Genomic DNA, 20,603 nt, shown 5'->3' with positions numbered 1-20,603 from the left:
ATGCCTCTCTTTAACATTTGGGTTTGGATACTGTCCTGAAATCCACAGGAGGATTTATTTGCATTCTCTCCTAGCCACAAGTAGCTGCGAGCTGGGGTGGGGCTGCACCCTCGTGTGGCTTTGCAGGGTCCCTGCATGGCTGGGTCCTGGCTGGCTGCTCCAGGGGCAGGGATGGACTTGCACAGCCTGAAAATGCCTCTGGCTGCCAGGGCAGACGTTGGGCACCCACCATGGAAACCCAGAGCCTCTCCTGCCAGTCCAGGGTGTAGGGCCACAAAAACTGAATGGGAATGCTTAGCTCTTCTCTCACAGTTCTTTGGTTAGCAAAGAGAAAGAAGTGTGGTCTCAACTATAATTTTTTTTTCCTTCAGTGGAGGGAAATGTTTTTTCATCTTGGAGCAAAGTGCTTTTACAGTACAGGAGGCTTTTAACTGCTGTTTTAAGCCATAATGAAATTACTGTTGGAGATCACTCAGTTGTGAAAAATTTTCTAACAAACCCCATGTTTTCTTAAATGAAAACTTCCATTAAAAACTCCTGTTTCCAGTGGAGCACCTAACAAGGCCGTGGTCTTGCTGCCAAACTGGTGTGAGGGCATCTTGCTGTGCCTGCCTGAGCCACATGTGCTGTCACTGCCCTTTAGTTACAACTGCCAGCACCATTTATTTCTCCAGCATGATAAAGCCAGTGCATTGCAGGACAGACACAAACTCAGCATGCAGCCTGTCATTTTGGGATGTGGCAAAGTCCCGTTTTGATAGGGAAATGCTGAGCCACAGGAGGAATAATAATTACGTCTGTAGTGGGACAGGCAACTGCAGACACTGCTTTCCTTCACCAAATGGTGAAGCAGCAGAAGTTGGGAGAGGTGGAAACACTCCCTCTGCCCAGGGAGGTCTGGGGCAGGATCACAACTGGGAGAAAGAAATTCAAACTCTGAACAAGCTGTTAAGAGAAGCCCATAAAGAGGTTCTGTCTCTGCAGGTGATTCTCTGCAGAGATTCTGTACTTCCATGAGCCTTGGGCTGAAGAGAAAGGCTCTGGGAGTGGGAGCAGTAGCAGGGGCAGAGGCTGCCAGTCTGTGCTGTGCCAGGCTAAGGAGGGGCTTGGGAGCCCTCTGGTTTTCAGGCTTGAGCTCCTGCTGCTCTCTCCTTGAAGGGCCCCTCCCGGTGACAATTGTCCATGGCTTTCCAAGGGAGGCTCCTGCATCAGGAGAAGCCTGAGGAGGCTCAGAGCTCCTGAGCTCAGTGTCTGTGGCATTTCAGGACAGATCCAGTCCCTGCAGCAGTCCCTGCTGTGTGAGTGGCCTCCTGTTCCCCTTCCTGGCGCTGAAATCCCAATGTCACCCCCCTGACTGGAGGGAGAGAAACTCCAGGGCTTGGGGGGCTTGGGATCTTTCCTTGCCAGTGCAGCATTGCCCCCACCCAAATTTGTCAGAGAAGCAGCAGGAGCACCACTGGGAAGGGCAGGGCAGTGCTGGGCTCCTCTCAGCATCCAGCACCCCCTCCCAGCCTGCCCAGAGCAGCTCCTGCTGTGGCAGCCACTGGCACTGGGGAGCCCAGGGTTAAATGCTGCTGGCTCCAGTGTCAGTGGGAAAGCAGAACTGCATAACTGAGCTGCACATCCTGCATTTCTTTGGGGCAAAACTAAAAGGCTTTCCAGCCCTTGTGGTCTTCACAGACTTGTGAAAAGACAGGAAAAGGCTCTGTCACTCAGGCAAGGGTTGTGGCAGCCAAAGAAATTCTCTCTCCAGCACATCAGGCACGCATGGCAGAGTTTCTGGTTGTGCTTCTCCTTTGGGAAGGAGCCAGTGCTGCTGCTCCTTGGAGGGGCTGAGCTGCAGGGCCAGCAGCAGGGCATGTCCCTGCCTGTGCCCAGGGGTTTGAGGCTCATTCTGCTCCCTGCCCACTCACAGCAGACCCAGCTCCTACACCTCCCAGCCAGGACAGTGACAAAGCCCTCTTTCCTGGTGACAGGGACTTCAGGAGCTGCTGTGTGCACGGCACCGAGTTCCTTTTTTAATGAAGCCATTTTTCACCTTGAAGGCTCTGTTACAAGGGACAAAAGCACATTGCTGTGCTCAAGCATGGTGGGATCATGGCTCAAAAGTGGCCCAGCACAGAGCTGGCTCCCACAGCTGCCATGGGAGTGAGAGCAGGAGGGAGGCAGAGCCAGAATGTGGCAGTGAGGCCCCAAAGCCACCTACAGTGGCTATTTGGAAAAGCCACCCTTCCTGTTAATGAAATAGTTAAAAATGAACGTGCTCTGACTTTATTAATAAACATTGTTTTCTTCTGCAGAAGTCCTTTTCCAAGCACTAGTAAAGCATTTTGTGTAACCAGATTCACAGTGTCTCCTGATGCAGAACTGAGTTTATTTTTAGATCCCTCTCCAGGGTAAATCCTATTTCCATTGAAGCTTCACGCCAGCTTCGTTTTCACTCAGGGAGTTTACAGCAACTGCCCGGTGGCTTTGTAAACAAACACATCCCTCTGCCTTTTAGCATGCTCTGCTCTGCTCTCTTGGCATTTCTTCTGAATAATCTTCAATTATCAGCCCCCTTCCACATACAAATTATCTACAAAGTGGATGCTGTGCTTAATTTCAGCCTCTTCATTGCTGTTTGCCGTCCCTGAAGGGATAAAACTTCCCTTCTGTGCCTCAATTGTGGCTCCAGGGACATGGGGCTGGAGAGGTCCTGGGGCAAGCGTGGCCATGGGGAGCAAGAGGGACAATTCAGAGTTAATTTTCTCTTGATTCTCTTTCTGATTTTACAATTTTGAAACTCTAGTAAGCAGCATTTCTTTTTGAAAGAGCATTACTCAGTCTATCATACTTTTGAGGCTTTTGACATCTGGAAATAGGTTTTATTAGGATAAAATATGGGGTTTGGAAGGTCCAAGATAGTTAGTTTTATTTATTTTTCATTGCCTATAATCATCTCCCACTTAAACCCAACAATATTCTAGTATTCTCACAAATGGATGGACCTTTCTACTTGCAATTACATTTCTTTAACATGAAACAACACAAGGGCCTCTCTGGTTTAGACACCCCCCTCAATTTCATTTTTGAAAGCATTTGGGAAGCATGTGCACAGATCACATACGTGCTCACACTCAGGGAGGCCAAAATTGACAGGGTGGTCCCTAACTACCAGTGACAAATCCCAAACATATTTCACATACTTGGTCATTTAAGATTGTGAAAGGCAAACAAGCCATGAGCTGGGCAGCTCACTCCACCTAAAGGAAGCAGGAGGGAGAAACCACAGCTCCTCCTTATTAAAATAAAGGAATAGCCAGAGTTTAAGAAATAATAAAAATTAATTAATTAATGACAACAGCAACAATGATGATAATAATAGGAGAAGCCAACAATAAAATGTTGAAGCCTCTAAGGCTGATGTTCTAGGACCACTGCCTGCAGGAACTCAGAGAAGCCCCCACTCACCCTGAGTTTCCTGATGAAAGGAATTTGCAGAGCTGGGGCAGTGCAGGATAACTCTGCTGCTCTGCTCTGCCAGGTGGCAGTGACAGGGCCCAGTGTGGGACAGGGATGGAGCAGGGCAGGTCACAGACAATCTGGGTTACACAGTGCAGGTGGGAAGCTGCCTTGGCATGTCCAGGGGTCTGTTTGATCCTTATCCTGGCCCCACTGGTGTCACCTGAACTGGCACATGCACATGGGGAGGGGAGGAGCATTTTCACTGGGGGCTTCTGCCTTTGGAGTGCTGGTGAGCAGTGTTGAGCTTGAAGAGTGACTGCAGTCATCAGAAAGGGAAAATGCCCTGAGATGGGAGCTGAAGGGACACGCTGCTTATTCCTGATCCTGTTTGCCAGCTTATTCACTATTCACTGTTGCCATTTAATTGAGTTTCCTCAAGATGAAGGAATAAAATATGGCTCATGTAAGAACAGAACTGTTTGGATAGTGAAACAATAAAAGAGGGATCCCTTGGGACTTGCAGGTCTTGCCAGGTTTAAATTTCCACAAGGAAATTCTGAATTGCCACACTGAAACCAACTCCCAGAGCGCCCCTGCTGCAGCCCTGGATGTGGTGGTGTTCAGAGGGGTCCCAGGACCAGGGAAGAGATGAGAATGTTGACTCCATGTTTCAGAAGGCTGGATTTATTATTTTATGATATATATATTATATTAAAAGTAAATGATATATTAAAACGATACTAAAAGAATAGAAGGATTTCATCAGAAGGCTTGCAAGGAAAAGAAGAATGGTAACAAAAACTTGTATCTGACCGAGAGTCTGAGCCAGCTGACTGTGATTGGCCATTAATTAGAAACAACCAACATGGACCAATCACAGATCCACCTGTTGCATTCCACAGCAGCAGATAATCATTGTTTACATTTTGTTCCTGAGGCCTCTCAGCTTCTCAGGAGAAAAAATTCTAAGGAAAGGATTTTTCATAAAACGTGTCTGTGACACCGAATTCCTGGTGGAGCTCCGGGATGACCCACTCTGCCCCAAGCCCTTTCTCTTGGGTGGCTGCAGGACATTCTCCATGGGCCCTCAGGTCCTGTGGTGAGGGCAAAGTGGGGCTGAGCCCAGCCTGGCTGCTGCCAGTGCAGGACCTGGCTCTAAAACCAGGACCTGGGGGGCAGCCCCTGGGGGCTGTTGGCCCTGCCTGGGCTGGAAGGATCCACTGTCAGTGCTGAGAGCCACATTAAATGCTGAAACCCTTCCCTGGCCCTGCTGGTTCCCCTGAGTCAGGACCAAGCTCAGGCACAGCTCCCCATGGGCAGCCCCATATTCCCTTGGGAGTCTCCCTACTGACAGCAGCCTCATGCCTGCCCACCCCAGGGTGTGAGGACAACTGGCCAAAATCAACACAGACACATTCAGTGAGGGTGGTTTTTTTTAAATACATTTATTAACCAATGTTAACACATTAAATGACTCTATATATTGCTAGTCAGAGCAGCTTACAAAATGCCAGAATGCATCATAAACTGGACAGCCACAATGAATAATTACAATGTGCATAGTGGCTAAGCTCAACACTTTAATATAGCTTTATGATTTGCAGAAAAAATTAATTTTAAATCATGGTTCCTAAAACAATCAATTGTAATTTTACCTAAAACTTATACAAAACCAGGCCACAATCTTTTTTTTTTGTTTTGTTTTTTTTTCTTTAAAACACACAGTTTTCACGCTGTAGTAACTTGGAAATGTGCAACCGTGTCAACAGAGACAAAAAAGCCAAAGTAACACGAATCTTACTTTCATGCAGCTATCAGTTAAATATTACATATTCTGGAATGATTTTACACCAAAAATATTTCCACAATACTTGCTTTCATAGGGGTGGATCGAAGTTTTGGAACTTGTAAAGTAATCGAACAAGATTGAGTTTTAGTTGTGAAGTGTTTTACAGTCACAACACAAAGGCGACAAAAGTTAATTACACATTTATCAGGCAATAATGCAGCTGTGGTAATACAAGTTACCATCTACTTACTATTTTTTCCAATCGACTTGCCACTTAATTTCTGCAACATATTGGGCATTATTTGGCGGTATCTAGTCAATTAACTTATATCACCACTGTAAGTAAAAAAGGTCAGAATTTCAGTGGTAGTTCACAGAAGTCTTAGTTATATTTTTGTCTTTACAATGACCCTGACAAATCCTAGAGAAAACTTTTTAAAAGGCTTTCCTCCTGATTCTTCAGCTTCCATCGTTCCATCATGTAATTGCTTTCAATAAATATCAAAGATCTAAATAAATATTTACAAATTATTCCTCTAACTTCTCAAAAAATAGCTGGATGATTAATGGGCATATGACTCAGTCTAAGACCAATCTTTGAAAGAAACTAAAATGTGGAGACACTTTAAAAGAAAAGCTATTTAAGTAAGCTTTACATCTATTTAAAAAATTGTCTCTGAACATGGATGCAATTCATATATCTATATATAAAACAAACAAAAAGAAAATCATTTTTCAACTATCGATCCATTCCTATTGGTAATGCTTCTTAATCCAGACATTCCGCAAAATACAGACTTTTTACAAATCACGGCATCTTTAATACAAGAAAATTAACATGCATTATTCTTCATTCTGAGTACAGTGATGGAGCTCATTATTAGGCAATGACCCATTACTACAAACATAACGGCTTCTGTGAAACTTAAGTGCTTTTTCTCCTTTTATTATCAGTTACAATGGACCAGGTGACGCCAGATCAGAAGTGGTCAAATGACATTGAATTGGGGAGGCTGAAGGGGGGAGCAATAAAGTAATTTGTATGCCTCAAAATTCCAAGTATGAATAAAGGTAGTTGGGTTTTTTTGTTTGTCTGTTGTTTTTTTCTTTTTTTTTTTGGTTTTTCTTATTCTTGTTATAAGCACTCATGTTAGAACAAAGACGAAATGTGCAAACTTCAAAATTTAAATATTCATTTTTCTCTAAGATCCAGCTCAGTAAAAGATTACCCCAGTTCCCTGTGATTTTAAACTACAAGATCAAAGCTAATATTTTGTTATAAAAGTTATATATTGAAAAGAAATAATGAAAATAAAACACAGTTGGGAAATATTTAAGAAAAAATATGCAGGACTAGCACCTGCTGTGTCAACCCTGTTCCCTAAATTCAATCATGTACCCACTGGTATAACCAATAGATAATGCCTTTAAACAGTAAAATTAAGCTGAACAAAACCAGCTCAACAAGGTTAAGAAATAAACGTTACATCAAGGTAGTATGCTTTGTTTTTCTGAAACAGTTCTGTACTTCTTACATTCAGAACTAGTCTTTAAATGTTTTTTAAACATGTTAAACTTTTAACTTTTGTTAAACTTGCATCATTTTTTTGTATTTAGATCTGCTGTTTTTAAAGATTAAAATCTCTGCAAAACCTAAAAATGTCTTAAAATTTGCTGAAAATGCAACAAATCCTCTAGTTTAAAATTATTTGAAGTAACCTGCTCCGACAGATGTTCAATTCATTTTGCCGACAAAATTTTGGAGGAGCATTTCTAACAGAAGACTGAAACAACTGTGCAAAATTTCTTCTAAGAAAAGTGTTTAAAGGCTGGTGCAAAATGGGAAGCAAATTCTAAACAATTTTGGCTTTTTTTTTTTTTTTTGGAAACAAAAACCGCTCTGTCTGAGAATAGCAATCATTGGGGTGGTGCTCTAGGGGAGGAGGAACCCTTTCATCTTTTCCTGCGGCAGGTGCGTTTGTGTTCGGCATGCCAGTGCTCCTGCTGACACTTGATGGAGCAGTAGGAGGTGTTCCAGCAGCAGTGGTACATGGCCTCCTCTTCACAGTTGTAGCACTGGGGAGAACAAAAGAGATGGGATTATCCCCCTGGCAGGATCCCTCCTCACCAGCATTCCCCCAGCACGTGCACAGTAATGCTCCTCTTATTTATGCTCAGGGCATCCAAGCGTTTTTCACACGTGCTGAGTAAAGAAGCCATCTTCAGCAAATCCACACAATGCTTTCCTATTTTCCAGAGTCTGGATTATTGCTTTTCCAAAAATCATCTCTCACTTAAGAAAACTCATCTCTTGGAATGGTGGAGTGACATTTTTCAGGCACACAGCGCAGGAAGCATCTCTTACCCTACATTTGTGTAATAGCACCCTGATCTATGTCTTAAAAGCTGCAATAAATCAACAGGCACCGCTGGCACAAACAGGCTCTGCACAGGCTTGAAAATCAGTGTTTGAGGTTTCTTTATAAGCCTGACTTGTCCAGAGGTTGCTGGGGAAGATCCTTTAGGTCTAGAAAATGTCAAAAGTCACAACAATAACATCCCAGGAGACAAGAATTATGGGTTTGTTGTAGCCCATCTGGGGTCAGCCTGTAAGGATGCTGTTGTCACCAGGGTTTGCTGACTGGCAGCCAGCACTGCCACCTCCTGAAGGGAAAACCTTGTGCTCCATCAGTGCTACTGAACAGATCAAAAAAGTGTTTTTTCCTCAAGTCTTACATAAACCCAAGAAGACCTGTCATACACAGGTTAGCTACCTGGGCTCTTGCCCTTTGTCCTGCCTGCCAGCGCTGCACAAAACTCCTGAAAGATGCTGCACAGCCCATGCAGAATTTATGCAGATTTATGCAGAATTATTTGGTTCTGGAGAAAGCTGCAGCAAAGATTATTTCTACCTCAGAACACAGAGAACACCCCCAGCTTTCTGATAGCTGGAAAAGCTACTTGGAAAATAACTCTGTGCCTCTGGGGAACTAAGAAAGGGAAGGCAACATGCTGGTCAGCACCAGGGGTGGCCATCAAGGAGGCACAGCACCCACACAGTGCCCTGTCTTCAGGAGGGTTTATGCCCCTAAGGCAGTGCTGCAAAAGCATGACCTGTCATTTTGACAAAACTCCATAAAGTAAGGTGGCATTGCTGCTTAAGGTACCATTTAGACCTCTGCATCCTGGAGAGTCAGCTTCTAATGACCTCAAATTTGTCCTTCTGAATTTGGTCTGCTCAAAATCAGGAGGCATCTTTAGGAATCCAGTCTGAAATGCTCATTGCATGATGGGGAACAGGGGGAGGGATATCACACAGTCTGTGCAGGCTGCTATCAAACCACAAAATAACACACAATTTCATTTTTATGTCCTGTCTAGCTACAGCTTTGCTAATAAAACAGAGAATTACAAAGGAAACAAACCCAACTGCCTCAAAAGAAAAACCACAACAACCCACACTACTGAAAGACAGATCCAAGAAAGCCAACATTTACATTGGCTAAACTGATAACCATTTATTTACATCAGCAATAAAGGGACTGCCCTAGCTGTGGGAGAAGGGAAGCTCTCTATTTTCCTTTAATAATTTAGCTCCTGGGAAGTTTATTTGTAAAAATGTCTGCAAACAAGTGTCCTCTTGAGAGCTGTTTTCCTGGTTTTTCATGTTGCTGGCTGCCCACAAGCCTGTGGGAGCCATCAGGATCATCTGCTGGAAAGGTGCAGGGAGCAGCTGTGGCTCTCCATTATGTACAGCATGGGCCTCAACCCAGAGACCAAATTCACATCTGCTGGCTTGGAGAGATCAAAAAATGCTACGACAGGAGAGGACAACTGATCTGTGGGTCCTGCACTTCCCCTTACATATGCTGGCCATAAGTATGGGATGTAAATCTCCACTTACAAAAGGAAAATAGTGTCATCTGTGCTGGTACCAGCACATGTGGCACTGGAGGCAAAATGCCAGCTGGCCTCAGGCCTCCTCTTTCCTTTGTATTTTCCTCTTTCCTTTGTATTTTCCTCTTTCTAAATGTTATCAATCACTTGGGGTTTTGTTTCAGACAGTACACATCACAGACAATGCTCATTCACTTAAAGACCACCTGTTGCAAGTTAAAATAAAGATATGTAAATAGATTTGAAAGAGAAAAAAGTTAAAATCTGTCTATGGAAATGACCTATGCACCAATTTAAATGAATCTTATGCAAAAATAAAATTTGGAGAAACTAAAATAGAAACATTGTCAAGACCAGCACTCCAGCCTGAACCCTAGAGGCCATGGAGGTGTATAATCTCATTATTGTTACTGCTGCCTTTACACTTCTTCCTTTTTTTTTTGCTATTTACTTGAGGTATCTGTATTAAACCCAAATTTTCTGAAGGTATAAAAATGAAATTGGGCTAAGCCAATTGTGACCAGCTAGAGAAAGAGGAACTGTTGTTCTTTAACTATGCATTGGTCTTCTGAGGGCTGGAAGCACATCTCGTGTCCCTGTACACCACCAGCAAAATGATCCCTTTATCCCAATTGGACTTGTTTTTTAGGTATGAGAAAAAGACAAATACAGCATGAATAACAGCAGCTGTATTCCCAAGCACAGACATCAGCATTACACAAAACCAGAGGTCTCTGCTCCTAATTAAAAAGCAAAGCCACCAAAACTCATTTAGTATGTGTGTTAATTACATGAGATTTTGGTAAGGAGGTATCATTATAATAGCAGCACACAAGTGCAGTACTACACACCAGGGACTGTCATTAGTACCACTGAAGGGAGAATCACTGGGGAGTTGTGTAATTGGACCAAGTCCAGCTGCCTGGGGCTGTGTGTTGGCAGGCAGATCCATCAGCTTGAATGCAGAGGTGTTTGTCCTGACCCTCCCTCTCCTGCCACATGCAAACCAGCTGCCTGCATGATGCCTTCATTTAGGGTGGTGATTGACAGATAGTTTGAGGCCACAGAAATAGGCAAGATTGTCAAATACTCGTTCTATCTTTTGATTGTTTTGCTCAGTAGAGAAGCTTTATGCCCTCATTAATAAATTCAGTGATGTGGTACCAGGGCATTTTTTGATTAGTCTGAAGGATATAGTAAAGGCAAATTGGAGCAGATAACTCCAGTCAGTCTCTCTTGAAAATTCTACCTTCAAAACTCCCAAAAAGCAGCTAGAGCTGAGTCCAGCCTCACAATGATGCTATTGTGCCTGAGTTACTGCATGTCAGCTGAATGATGACAGTGGTTCACATGTGTGCTCTTCACTCCTGACAGAACAGAGGTAATTTGACATATTCTATAGTGGGCAAAGGCAGTTCCATTTCCCTCTCCAGTGCCACAGGTGAGCACATGCACACAGGCACCAGCAGCTGGTTACACACTGAACACAGTAACTTGATGCAAGTCAGTCAAAAATAACTTCTCTGGTCTGCAGAGACAGGTAGACAGGGAGGAATTCTCTTATTGACAGAGACCCAAGCACTGCACCATCATAACACCCACAGTAAAACCTCTGGGAGGAGCAGAAATGAAGACTACAGGAACTGTGGCATTTGAAGTAATTATTGTCTTTCCAAAAACCAAACTCATAACTGTGATAGTCAGTGATTGTCTTGCCTGAGTATTTTTTCCACTCTTCTCAGAGCAGAGTTTTCCCTGCAGGGACCATTGTTTCATGTAAGCACAGGGACTAATGAGGCTGAGCAGCAGCAAAACAGCCTTTTATAGCAGAAGGCAAATGGGGCTGCAGGGGGTGGCAGGACTGGCTGTCCCTTGGGTGGGGCCATCTCCTGGAGGCTCCTGCTCCTTTCCAGCCCCACCAGTGCTACAGTCCTGTGCCCACCCCCCTGTGTGTTACAGACATCTGTCACAGTGCTGTGGGACTTCCTCAGTGATGGCTTTTGCTCCCCTGTTCTATGAAAATTAACAAAGGAATAGCAGAGTCTGTGTGTATGCCAGGTCCCAGCTCCTGGGCAGAGCAGTTTCCACCTGCACCGTGCTCCTGGCAAGCAGCACAGTTTATGGTTCTTGCAGTGCTTGGCTAGGTGCTGTACAGCCATGTGGCAGGACACACTCCAGCCTGAGAAAACACCAGCCACAATCCAAATAAAACCAGGGGAAAGTTTGTGGTGTGTGGCAGAACAGTAAGTTCGATGTCTATTTTCACTTGTCTAGAGGGCACACCAATGTGGTTTTTGTAGCTGGTGCTGCAGAGTTGCACTTAAGGACCAAACAAGAGAGGACTACATTTCAGAATGTCATGTCTTAAATATAAAGGAATATAAAAAAGCTGTAGAAAAAGCAGGAGAGGAAAAGGCCAAAAGGATATCACTAACAGCCTCATTAGCAGGGGAATCCAAATTGATGCAGCCAGATATTGTACCCTCTGAGGTCTCAAGATCAAAGGAGTGTGAACACAATGCAAAACATGTCTTATACGGAGTAAAACTGCATTTAGAAAAAAAAAAATTAATACTAAGATCTGATTGGACTTGAGAAGATGTTGCTGTTAGCACTAACAAATTAAAATGGAAAGTAATCAAAACACCAAGTTGAAATTTGGAGAAGATTTGAAACAGTTATATGAAGGAGAAAGCCTTAATGCTGAAAGACCAGTGAAGGAGCAGTGCAGTTAAAAGGAAGGAAGAAATGCCCTTCGACTGCCTGCAGGATGCATTTTACATTTCCACTTACTCTCTTGGGATAAATTTTTGACACTTACCCACTGCTTCTTCTTGGTCTGGGAAATCAGTTGCTTGTGCTGACCTGCTAGTTTCTTAATTTCTTCTAAAAACTCTTCTTTGCACTTCTCCTTTACCTGCTTACACTTTCTGTCCATCTCTCCTTGTGCGTTGGCCACAGCTTTGTTCACAGCCTGCCTTTTCTCCTCCTCCATCTCCGTGCGCAGCTGCCAAAGACAGTCAGCAAAACAAGTCAAGGGACACCTCTTGGAGTTATAAGTGTCTTAATTAAACCTCTGCTCTTTAAAACTCTATTACAGATGCAGGTGGGGGTCACCTAATTAGAGATTTCTCCTATTTAGGAAATAAAAAATTGCTCAGTTAGAGATATAACAAAATCAGATTTAATCAAAATAAAAATGTCACTGTATTTCTACTCTGCTAGGCATCTACAATAACAGCTAAATAAGTTCTATGCATATTTGCTCAATGATCATTTATAAATTTATTAATTTATCTTTAAAAATATTTTTTTTCTCCAAATCTACAACTGCATATAAATCTACAGCAAGTGCACAATGGAAAATTCAAAATAGAACATCCCTGAGTTCATTAAGAGGTATTTATTTATTTTAGTGCTCATTGTCAGTGAGGTTCCTTTGCCCTTGCTCAGGTATCTAAACATTTGGTGTCTTAATCCTACAGGATTAACACCTGAACTCCCTAGGTTCATTTCACAGTCCTTCATCCAGAAGGAAATTCATCTTATCTTAAGACAGGTACTTAAGAGAGGTCAGACAAATCATCTTCCAAATTGCCCTGGTCTCTCTAGCCAAAGGTGACCAGGTCAAGCTTAGACATTGAATTTTAAACAGGTTATTATTAGATGAGAAAATTCAAACAAATTTCAGTGACTCTATTTGATCTTTAGGTCAGAAGATGGGCAAAAGAAGAATTATTTATGATTAGCAGTTAAACAACGACATTGTTTGAATCACACTTAACAATGGAGAGAAAGGCTTTGGCATGAATGAACAATTAGTTTCAGCTTTGGATCACAAACTGATTTCAGTGGATAAGAATCAAAAAAGCCAAGAGTTTTCTGTTTAAAGTAGGTTTGTTGGTATAGAAATGGTCTGAAAAAGCAATAATTTTTATGTGGTCTCTTTGGAAAATGTTTTTTATTCATTTTGGTAAGAGAGGTTGTTACAAAAATAGAAAAAATGTGAAGAAATCCCCAAAATCTCCTCTCCTCAACGCAGGGTAGGTGGTGTTCAACAAGTGTTACCTTTTCCACTGCCTCTCGCACAACTCTCTCAGTTTCTCTTTTGTGATCAGCTTTCATCCTGTCCTTGAAATCATTAAAGATTTTGGTGTATTTGTCATGGCACATGTTCTGACACACTCCATCATTACTGGTCTGGGTGCTCCGATGCAGCATTTTTGGAGAAGAGGCACTTAACTTCTTGGTCTGAGTTGAGACTGAAACTTTTTCAATGGGCTGAGGCATTGTGGGAATTTCCTGGCTTGAACTTACTGCTTCAGTTTCAGGTTCTGGCTCCTGCAGAGAAAGAACAAACTTGTAAATCAGATATCAAAATAGAACAAGTCAACCTGCTCACTCTTCAGTTCCCCCTGAAGAAAAAATGCTACGTGAGTAATATCAGTGTAATTAATGTGAAAGGTGCCTGCAGAAGACCTACAGTGCTAAAGGGATGTGGGATCCCTGTGGAAAACCAACTTAAGAGTGGGCAGGCTCTTGGGCCAGGCTTTTCTGACTTCAGCCTCACCTCCCCAAAAGTATGAAAAAACTCAGAGGCTGTGCTGACTCCTTGGGATTGCTAGAGGTTTGCTAGAGATATTTTTCCCCCACAATATTCTGCCTGAAGAGACTGTAGTTGCATGGCCAAGGCTCCTGAATTGTTTTGGCAAACGCTGGGCTTACTCTGACCCAACAGGCTGCCCTGGAGTCTGTGATATTCCACTGACTCCATAGAAGTGCTGCAAAGATTGATCAGTACTTCAAAGGTCCTTTGAAGATGAAAGGCTAATGAGAGCCTACGTCTTGCTTCCAATAATATGGAACTAGACTTGATGACCGCAGAGGCTCTGTATAATTACACAATTATCAAGAAAGAAGTCCCTGTTACTGTAGTGTACTGTGCTGAATTCAGCTGCCTGTGTTATTACAGTGTAACACCAATTGCTCCTGCTCTTTAGAACAGATTGACGTTGTACTCCTGGAAATGCTTACTGCTATTTGAAGTGTCTGAAGACATAAACAATTTTTTAAAATTAAAGTTTTAATGCTCATTTAGCAGTGTAGAGACAAAGCCTTGCTCAGGACTGGACTTTGTGCCTGTCTGTGTGATGAAGCATTGCTCACACCATTCAAAAGGCTGACTGTGTATACCCTTTTGCAATCAATTACTCTCTGAGAGGTCACTGTGATTGACTTCTGGATCACTGATCCAGAGCTAAGAAGGCAAATGTTAAGATATAAATACATGAAGCAAATTACAGCATTTGCTTGACAGAAAACACAGTAAGAATGGCGAGACATCCTCCTGCAATCTCCCTATCTTGCACTCAAACCAAGTTTGTGCCCCAGTGAGCAGAGAGCATGTGTGTCACTGTCCCCATCCATGAGGCTGCCTCCTGCAGGATCAGGTACAATGGGGAGGCAGATGCCTGGGAATGAGGAGTGTCCTTGTCCCTGTTCCAGCCACCACAGAGAGCTCTGCTGCTACACAGAGCTCTGCTGCTACAGAGGGTGCTGCACATCCTCTGCACAGGCATCCCGAGTCCTCTGGCAGGGAACACACACATATGTGCAAATGTTTCTCAGCGTTCCTCTCAGCTGGAAGGAGGCCAGGAAGGAGTCCTTGGCGGCTCGGGAAGAGATTTACGGCTCTCTCTGTAAGTGCCCCCTTGTGTGCACGAGCAATAGCGCAGCCCTTGGCTCCCTGATCCCGCAAGCGGGATACGCAGGGAAGCCCCGCAGACAAAGTGGGTAAGGTAGCTCATAAATGTAATAGCCTCGATTGCACTGCCTAATTTCTGCTGTTTATGGGCTTACTGATATCCTGAATTTGTTTTTAAAAAAGAAATGTTGTAAGCTGGCTTGCTTTATTCATGATACAGAATATTCCTATGACAACAGACATTACTTGTATGTGGGAGGCACAATTCCACTTGTCAGCAGGGAGTACCAAGCTCTGGGGCTGGAATTTCAAAGGCTAATACTGTAACATCACTAAAAGGTGACTGAAATTGAAGGAATGCCTATTAAAATTTCAGAGTTTTTGTACTTTGCTATCTCTACAAACACAGTAATTGAGGTTACTCACTTCTTTCTTGAGTTCCATACTCTGGTTACGTCGTCCTTTCTTTGCTCGTGGTTCCTGAGTAACCTTCAGCTGTGAACATTAAGAAAAGCACGTTGAATCAACCCAAAAACCAGTTAAGTGGTTTTCATTTTAACATGACTGATGTGCCTTTTATTTGTGATTATTTGCAATTATTTAGGGTATCAAATAGAAATGTTAATGCAATGTTCTTAAATGAGAAGTGCACACAATAAACTTTCTACATTATCACCGATGACTATGACTGCATGAAGGAACAAAATTAAAGAACAAGTTCTACCATTCAATATGCACTTGCTAAAATACTCTTAATAATTCCTTTCTTCATGGCACACACAAGTACAAACACTTGTTTTCTGAGATATTCTGATATCAGTGACCCATACTTAGAAATCAGATCTTGCTGGATGCCAGAAAACAGCAGTTATTATAAAGAGAATATAAGTATGTAAATACAGTAAAATCACCCAGACTGGATTATTCCTGGATGAATATGGAACTTTATGCTTTAGAATAAAAGTCAGTCTCGCAGTAGAAACAAGGAGGAGATCTAAGTGGATGGTAATTATTTTACAGTGCTTGTAGAGAAGTTCTTATGCCTGCTTTTGAAGCATGGCTAGCACTAGCTAGTCTTAGTAACAGGATATTGCAGACTACAGCAGAACAGCGAGTTTGATGGCTACTCCTGTGTTCCTGTATCTGGGAAACCAGTAAAACAGGTATAAGCATTAGCCAAGTCAAGGATGAATAGTTGGCATTGAAGAGAAAATATGTAAATGGACACTTCAGACCCTGTGACTGACACTTCTGAAAAAAAATGGGAAAATACCAGTTCTTTTATTTGTGACCATTTTCCTGTTTTATCACAGGCTGTTGTATGACTGCACACATGACTTTAAATAAAGGGGCTACAAAGGGTTAGCTAAGTAAACCAGGCTAAAACATCCTAAATCCACTTTGATAAGGAACAACCTCCCAGTGTAACATAGAGTTTTATAAACTTTTAAGGCTTTAGTTCCAGACTGGGTGATAGACCTGGTTGACAAAAGGACAAAGGAAGAGGGTAAAAATATACCATTTTTTAAAAAAATACAGACTTAGAGAATGGATAGTGGTTTTAAATGAGGGAAGATGTTGCCAGGGAAAGGGCTGCCAAAAATACAGAGAAGCATCCTGCAAACTACGAAAATCTTACTGCCAAGTCAATAGTAGTGAATATGTAACACCCTCTTGAACAATGAATGATTAGTAAAGATCAGCTACGATAAGGGAATTTCCATATGGAAATGCAAAGTTTTGGATCTTGGCCATTTGTGCTCTTTGTTAAAACAATGTAATTTTTCTTGTTTTGCAGAATTATTTTTAATGACTTTAATCAGTTGCTGGTCAGGTGGTCCTCAAGCGCAACGTTTGCACCCAACTTCAGTTGGACCTGCTGAAAATGTCATGGCTGGTGTTACTTGTGGATCTGAAGGCAGAATAGAGCTCAAAGTGAACATACTCCAGCTGTGAAAAGGCTGAGCAGCCACAGGGCTGTCCCTTGACACGGCTCCAAAAAGGCAATGCTGCAGTCCATCTGATATCTGTGACATTTGACTTGAGCATTCCTATTTAACTTTAGAAATCTTGATCTGTCTCATCAAGGTGCTGTAGATGACAAACACTTTGAACCTTCACAAAGGTCATCCAAGAAACTGAGGAAAGAGGGAAAATCTAAATTCTTGTTATTACTGATAGCAAGATAGGGATATAAAGGGGAACAAGTGATAGGGAGAATAAATCTTTGAACCCTTTTGTCCTCACAAACCTGCAGACAGAGCACAAGAATAATTAACAGCACATTAAACAAAAACAGATTGACTTGTACTCTTTAATGAATTGCCCCAATTGCTAATATTGCAGCAGCACTCACTTGCTCATTGCTAGTGGAAGAGATGCTGGACTCTGCCTCCTCTTCCCCTTTGTCCTCATTCTTTGATTTCCAGAATCTGCCCTCCCGGAGGAAGCGCTGGTGCAGCTCCAGCTCATCACAGGCCTTCTTCCAGCCCATGCTGCGCTTCACGTGCAGCCGGTGGATGTTCACTGTGATGTCTTGAATGTTTTCAGAGGGGATCCAGGCCCTTTTGAATACACAGAACAGACACTTCAGAAACATGAAATACAGGTGAAGGATCTCAACCTGAGAAACTGACTTCAAAAGCAGTTTTTCACAATGGTCGATGACTGACAACTCCTTTTCGATTTTTTTTTTAAACTCAACACATTTGAAAAAAAAATGGACTGCATGCTGTTAGACATTTTTGTTATTATAAATACTTGTTAGCTGTTGGTGCTATGGCTTAAAGTCTCTCTCATTTTTTATGAGCCACAAACCTTCCCCAGCACCATCTCTTATCTGTTCTCTTGCTAAATGCCCTGACTCAGACACTGAAACATTTTTTTACTGGAGGTTCATATGCTAATCTAATGTAGCTCTTGATCTCTTTCCTAAAACAGTCAAGGAATGTATCAACTCCTCACCTTGAATAGAGACATTTTGCGTCCTGGGCCCCTGTCTATCAGGACTGAACTTCCATGGGGACTGTCATGTTTATTTGGACTGAATTCATGCCAGTGACATGGCTCCAAAGTTACTTTGTCCACTTAAATGTGTTCAGAGAATCCTCAGAGAGTTAGATAGGCAGGTCTTGACATTTTGAGAGGTTATACCAAGCACCAGGCAACACTGGACATTGGATATAGAGTCACTACCATGCACATCTGCCTAACAGATTAAATACTCAACAAATGACATGTTTGTGAAAAGATTCTTGATTCTTGCAATATAAATTTAATTTGAGTAAAGACAAAGAAACAATGCCAATTTACAGCAACCAGGAGTTTGGCCTTTTGTCCAAGCCCAGCATAGTAACTAAGCAATGGCACTGCATTTAAACATCCTTTGCCTTTTGTACCAGCATGCAAGAAGTTGTAAGCATCTCATTCCACAGGCGCCAGGTTCCTTTATTAAGTAATTTTAAACTGTGTGAACTTAAAGCCAAAGACAACTAATGAAATAAACTGTATTCATGAACAGATTCAAGGTAAAAACATTCTGTGACTGAGGCACCAGTAAGGCTCCTTTACTTACTTTATAACTATTAGAAAGTCTTGGTAGTTCATATAAAAAGTGAAAAGATGTCATATGCAAGTTACATGAAAGCAATTTGAATAAACAATTACTAAAACACTGGTACTAAATTGTCTAGGTCCTTTTGGGATGCACCAAAATATACCATCTCCCAACAACCATGAATTACTTTAGAAATGTCTCTTCTCCTCACATTATAGGCATATAAATAAAACAGCAAAATAATCCAAACCAGTACATTCACTGTCACACTGCTACATATTTCCCAAATGCTGAACAACCAGCTGGAGAGACAACCAAAAGCTGATCTCTAAGAGACAAGTTTCCAATGTAAAGAGGGATTCTCTGAAATTGCAAACTGGCTCCCAGCAGGAGGCCTGTCAATGTTCTAGCAGTGAGACACAAACATTTGTGATATATATCATGGTACTAAACCACAAAATTGTAGTGCCTCAAATGAGAAATTGCCTGAAGTCAATACTACTGGTAGAAGGAGTACATTTCTGTCCCATTTTCACCTTGGCCTGGATTAGGAGACTGCTACACATTTGAAGAAACAGCTTAAGTTCACTTACTGTCTTTAATTAAAATAGCATTAAGGAACATCCTTCTGGCAACTGTGGAAAGAGAACCTCTGAGCCACTGAATTTGGACACTTCAGATGTGTTAGACTGAAATTGAGATTTTCTGAAACAATTATGGCAAAGTATTCAGTATTTCTAATGCTGGCAACAAGCTGAGCCAGGATTTACAACATGACAGATGAGATAAATTCTTTTAATATTGTTTGCAAAAAGCAGCACATGGAATTAATAAATTACCTTTGGTGGTGATGGCCAAAAAAGCGAACATCAACTTGATTGTCCTCTTTCTGCATGACTTTGGCTGGCCAAAACCCAAAGCCTTTCATTTTGGCCCAAACCAACTCATGATTAGGTATCTAGAAAAAGAAGTTGGATTTATTAGTGGATATGAAATATATTGCTATCTCCCACAAATATTCTGCTGTAACACTATGCAAGTACCTTAAGAGTTTGGTTACTGTTTGTGTCTAGTGCTATTTTCACTTTTATCTTCTTACATTTCCTTGTTAGATAGATTGCCTGGATCAACTTAAAAAAAACCCCAAAACTGCAAAGTCTGAAAAGAGTATAACTGTCTATTGAAAACAGAGATCCTAAGCAGCCTAAAAATTAACTTGTCTTTCTAGCTTCATTCAGGAGCAAAGTTTAGCTCTGTAAGCTCCTTATTTTCTGGTGAAACTGTTGTAACTGGCTGATACCCAAGGTTTATAACCTATATTGTTACAGCTTTGAACTTCAATCAACACTTCACTTGTGTAAAATATCCAGGCTTACAGAGTCTTAGCCATGCTTTTGAAACAAGCCCTGTGAAATGGAATATTCAATGCATTAATGACACCAAAACTGCAGGCTTTCATACAGAAAAGTAAACAAATAAAAATCTGTGTCAGCAACATACACAAGGATAGCAGAACCAATTGTCAGGTCGTGCATTTGACAAATAGAAACAGTTCTTGCAAAGCTGCAGTTCATCCAGCTGAAAAACAACAAAAAAAAAAAAGGTAAATAAGCAAAAAAAAATCCTATGTATGTGATTTCAGTAGCATCCCTCTCCCTTAAGTAGTAAAATATTTCAGCCCTGCTTGCTAATTTGGTGGAGTTACTTCTGTCCATGCAAACCAAAGGTGTGAAACTGAGCTGGGCTGTGAGAGGCTGAAAGACAACCTGAAGAAACATTATTCATGTTTCAGAAAAGCCAGGCAGAGGGAGAAGACTAACTGACATATTAATAGATGAAATGCAAAGAAGAGTTCTTAAAATTCATCAAATATTTAAAGTACATTGTGAAAGAAGTAATTCAACTGTACAAAAGGAGAAAGTGTGCCAGCTCCTCCGTTGTATTTTTTGGTCTCCCCTGAATATGGAGAATGATGACAATTTTTTTTTAATGACAATTAGAGAATTTAGTAGGAATCTCACCTCAGATCCAGTTTATATTAGTAAGTACAATTATTTCTAGTCCAAATCTATATTGCTTGATTATTTTCAAAATTAAATTTTGAATACAAGTGTTTTTAAAATTATCATCTAGTTGCAAAAATAAAACCAAAAAACTAACAAAACCCCAACAACAAAACCCAACCAACAACAAAAACCTAAAGAAAAAGT

General features: G+C 41.7%; 1 protein-coding gene across 3 annotated transcripts in view; it reads right to left on the bottom strand.

The window, feature by feature from the left end:
- Positions 1 to 4,876: 4,876 nt before the first annotated feature.
- ZMYND11 (zinc finger MYND-type containing 11) overlaps positions 4,877 to 20,603 on the bottom strand; it is a 105,221-nt gene continuing 89,494 nt past the window's right edge. For all 3 annotated transcript variants that reach the window (XM_030943090.1, XM_030943091.1, XM_030943092.1), the window contains 7 exons: positions 19,894 to 19,971; positions 19,233 to 19,351; positions 17,194 to 17,401; positions 15,264 to 15,332; positions 13,202 to 13,474; positions 11,955 to 12,140; positions 4,877 to 7,312 (listed from right to left, as the gene is read on the bottom strand). In XM_030943090.1, coding sequence (XP_030798950.1) covers positions 7,190 to 7,312; positions 11,955 to 12,140; positions 13,202 to 13,474; positions 15,264 to 15,332; positions 17,194 to 17,401; positions 19,233 to 19,351; positions 19,894 to 19,971 — 1,056 coding nt within the window. In that variant the 3' untranslated portion in view covers positions 4,877 to 7,189. The remainder of the gene's footprint in view (positions 7,313 to 11,954; positions 12,141 to 13,201; positions 13,475 to 15,263; positions 15,333 to 17,193; positions 17,402 to 19,232; positions 19,352 to 19,893; positions 19,972 to 20,603) is intronic.

Source organism: Camarhynchus parvulus, chromosome 2, assembly GCF_901933205.1.
Source record: "Camarhynchus parvulus chromosome 2, STF_HiC, whole genome shotgun sequence".
NCBI classification, from domain to species: Eukaryota; Metazoa; Chordata; class Aves; order Passeriformes; family Thraupidae; genus Camarhynchus; species Camarhynchus parvulus.
This window is presented reverse-complemented; position numbering and strand designations above follow the sequence as displayed.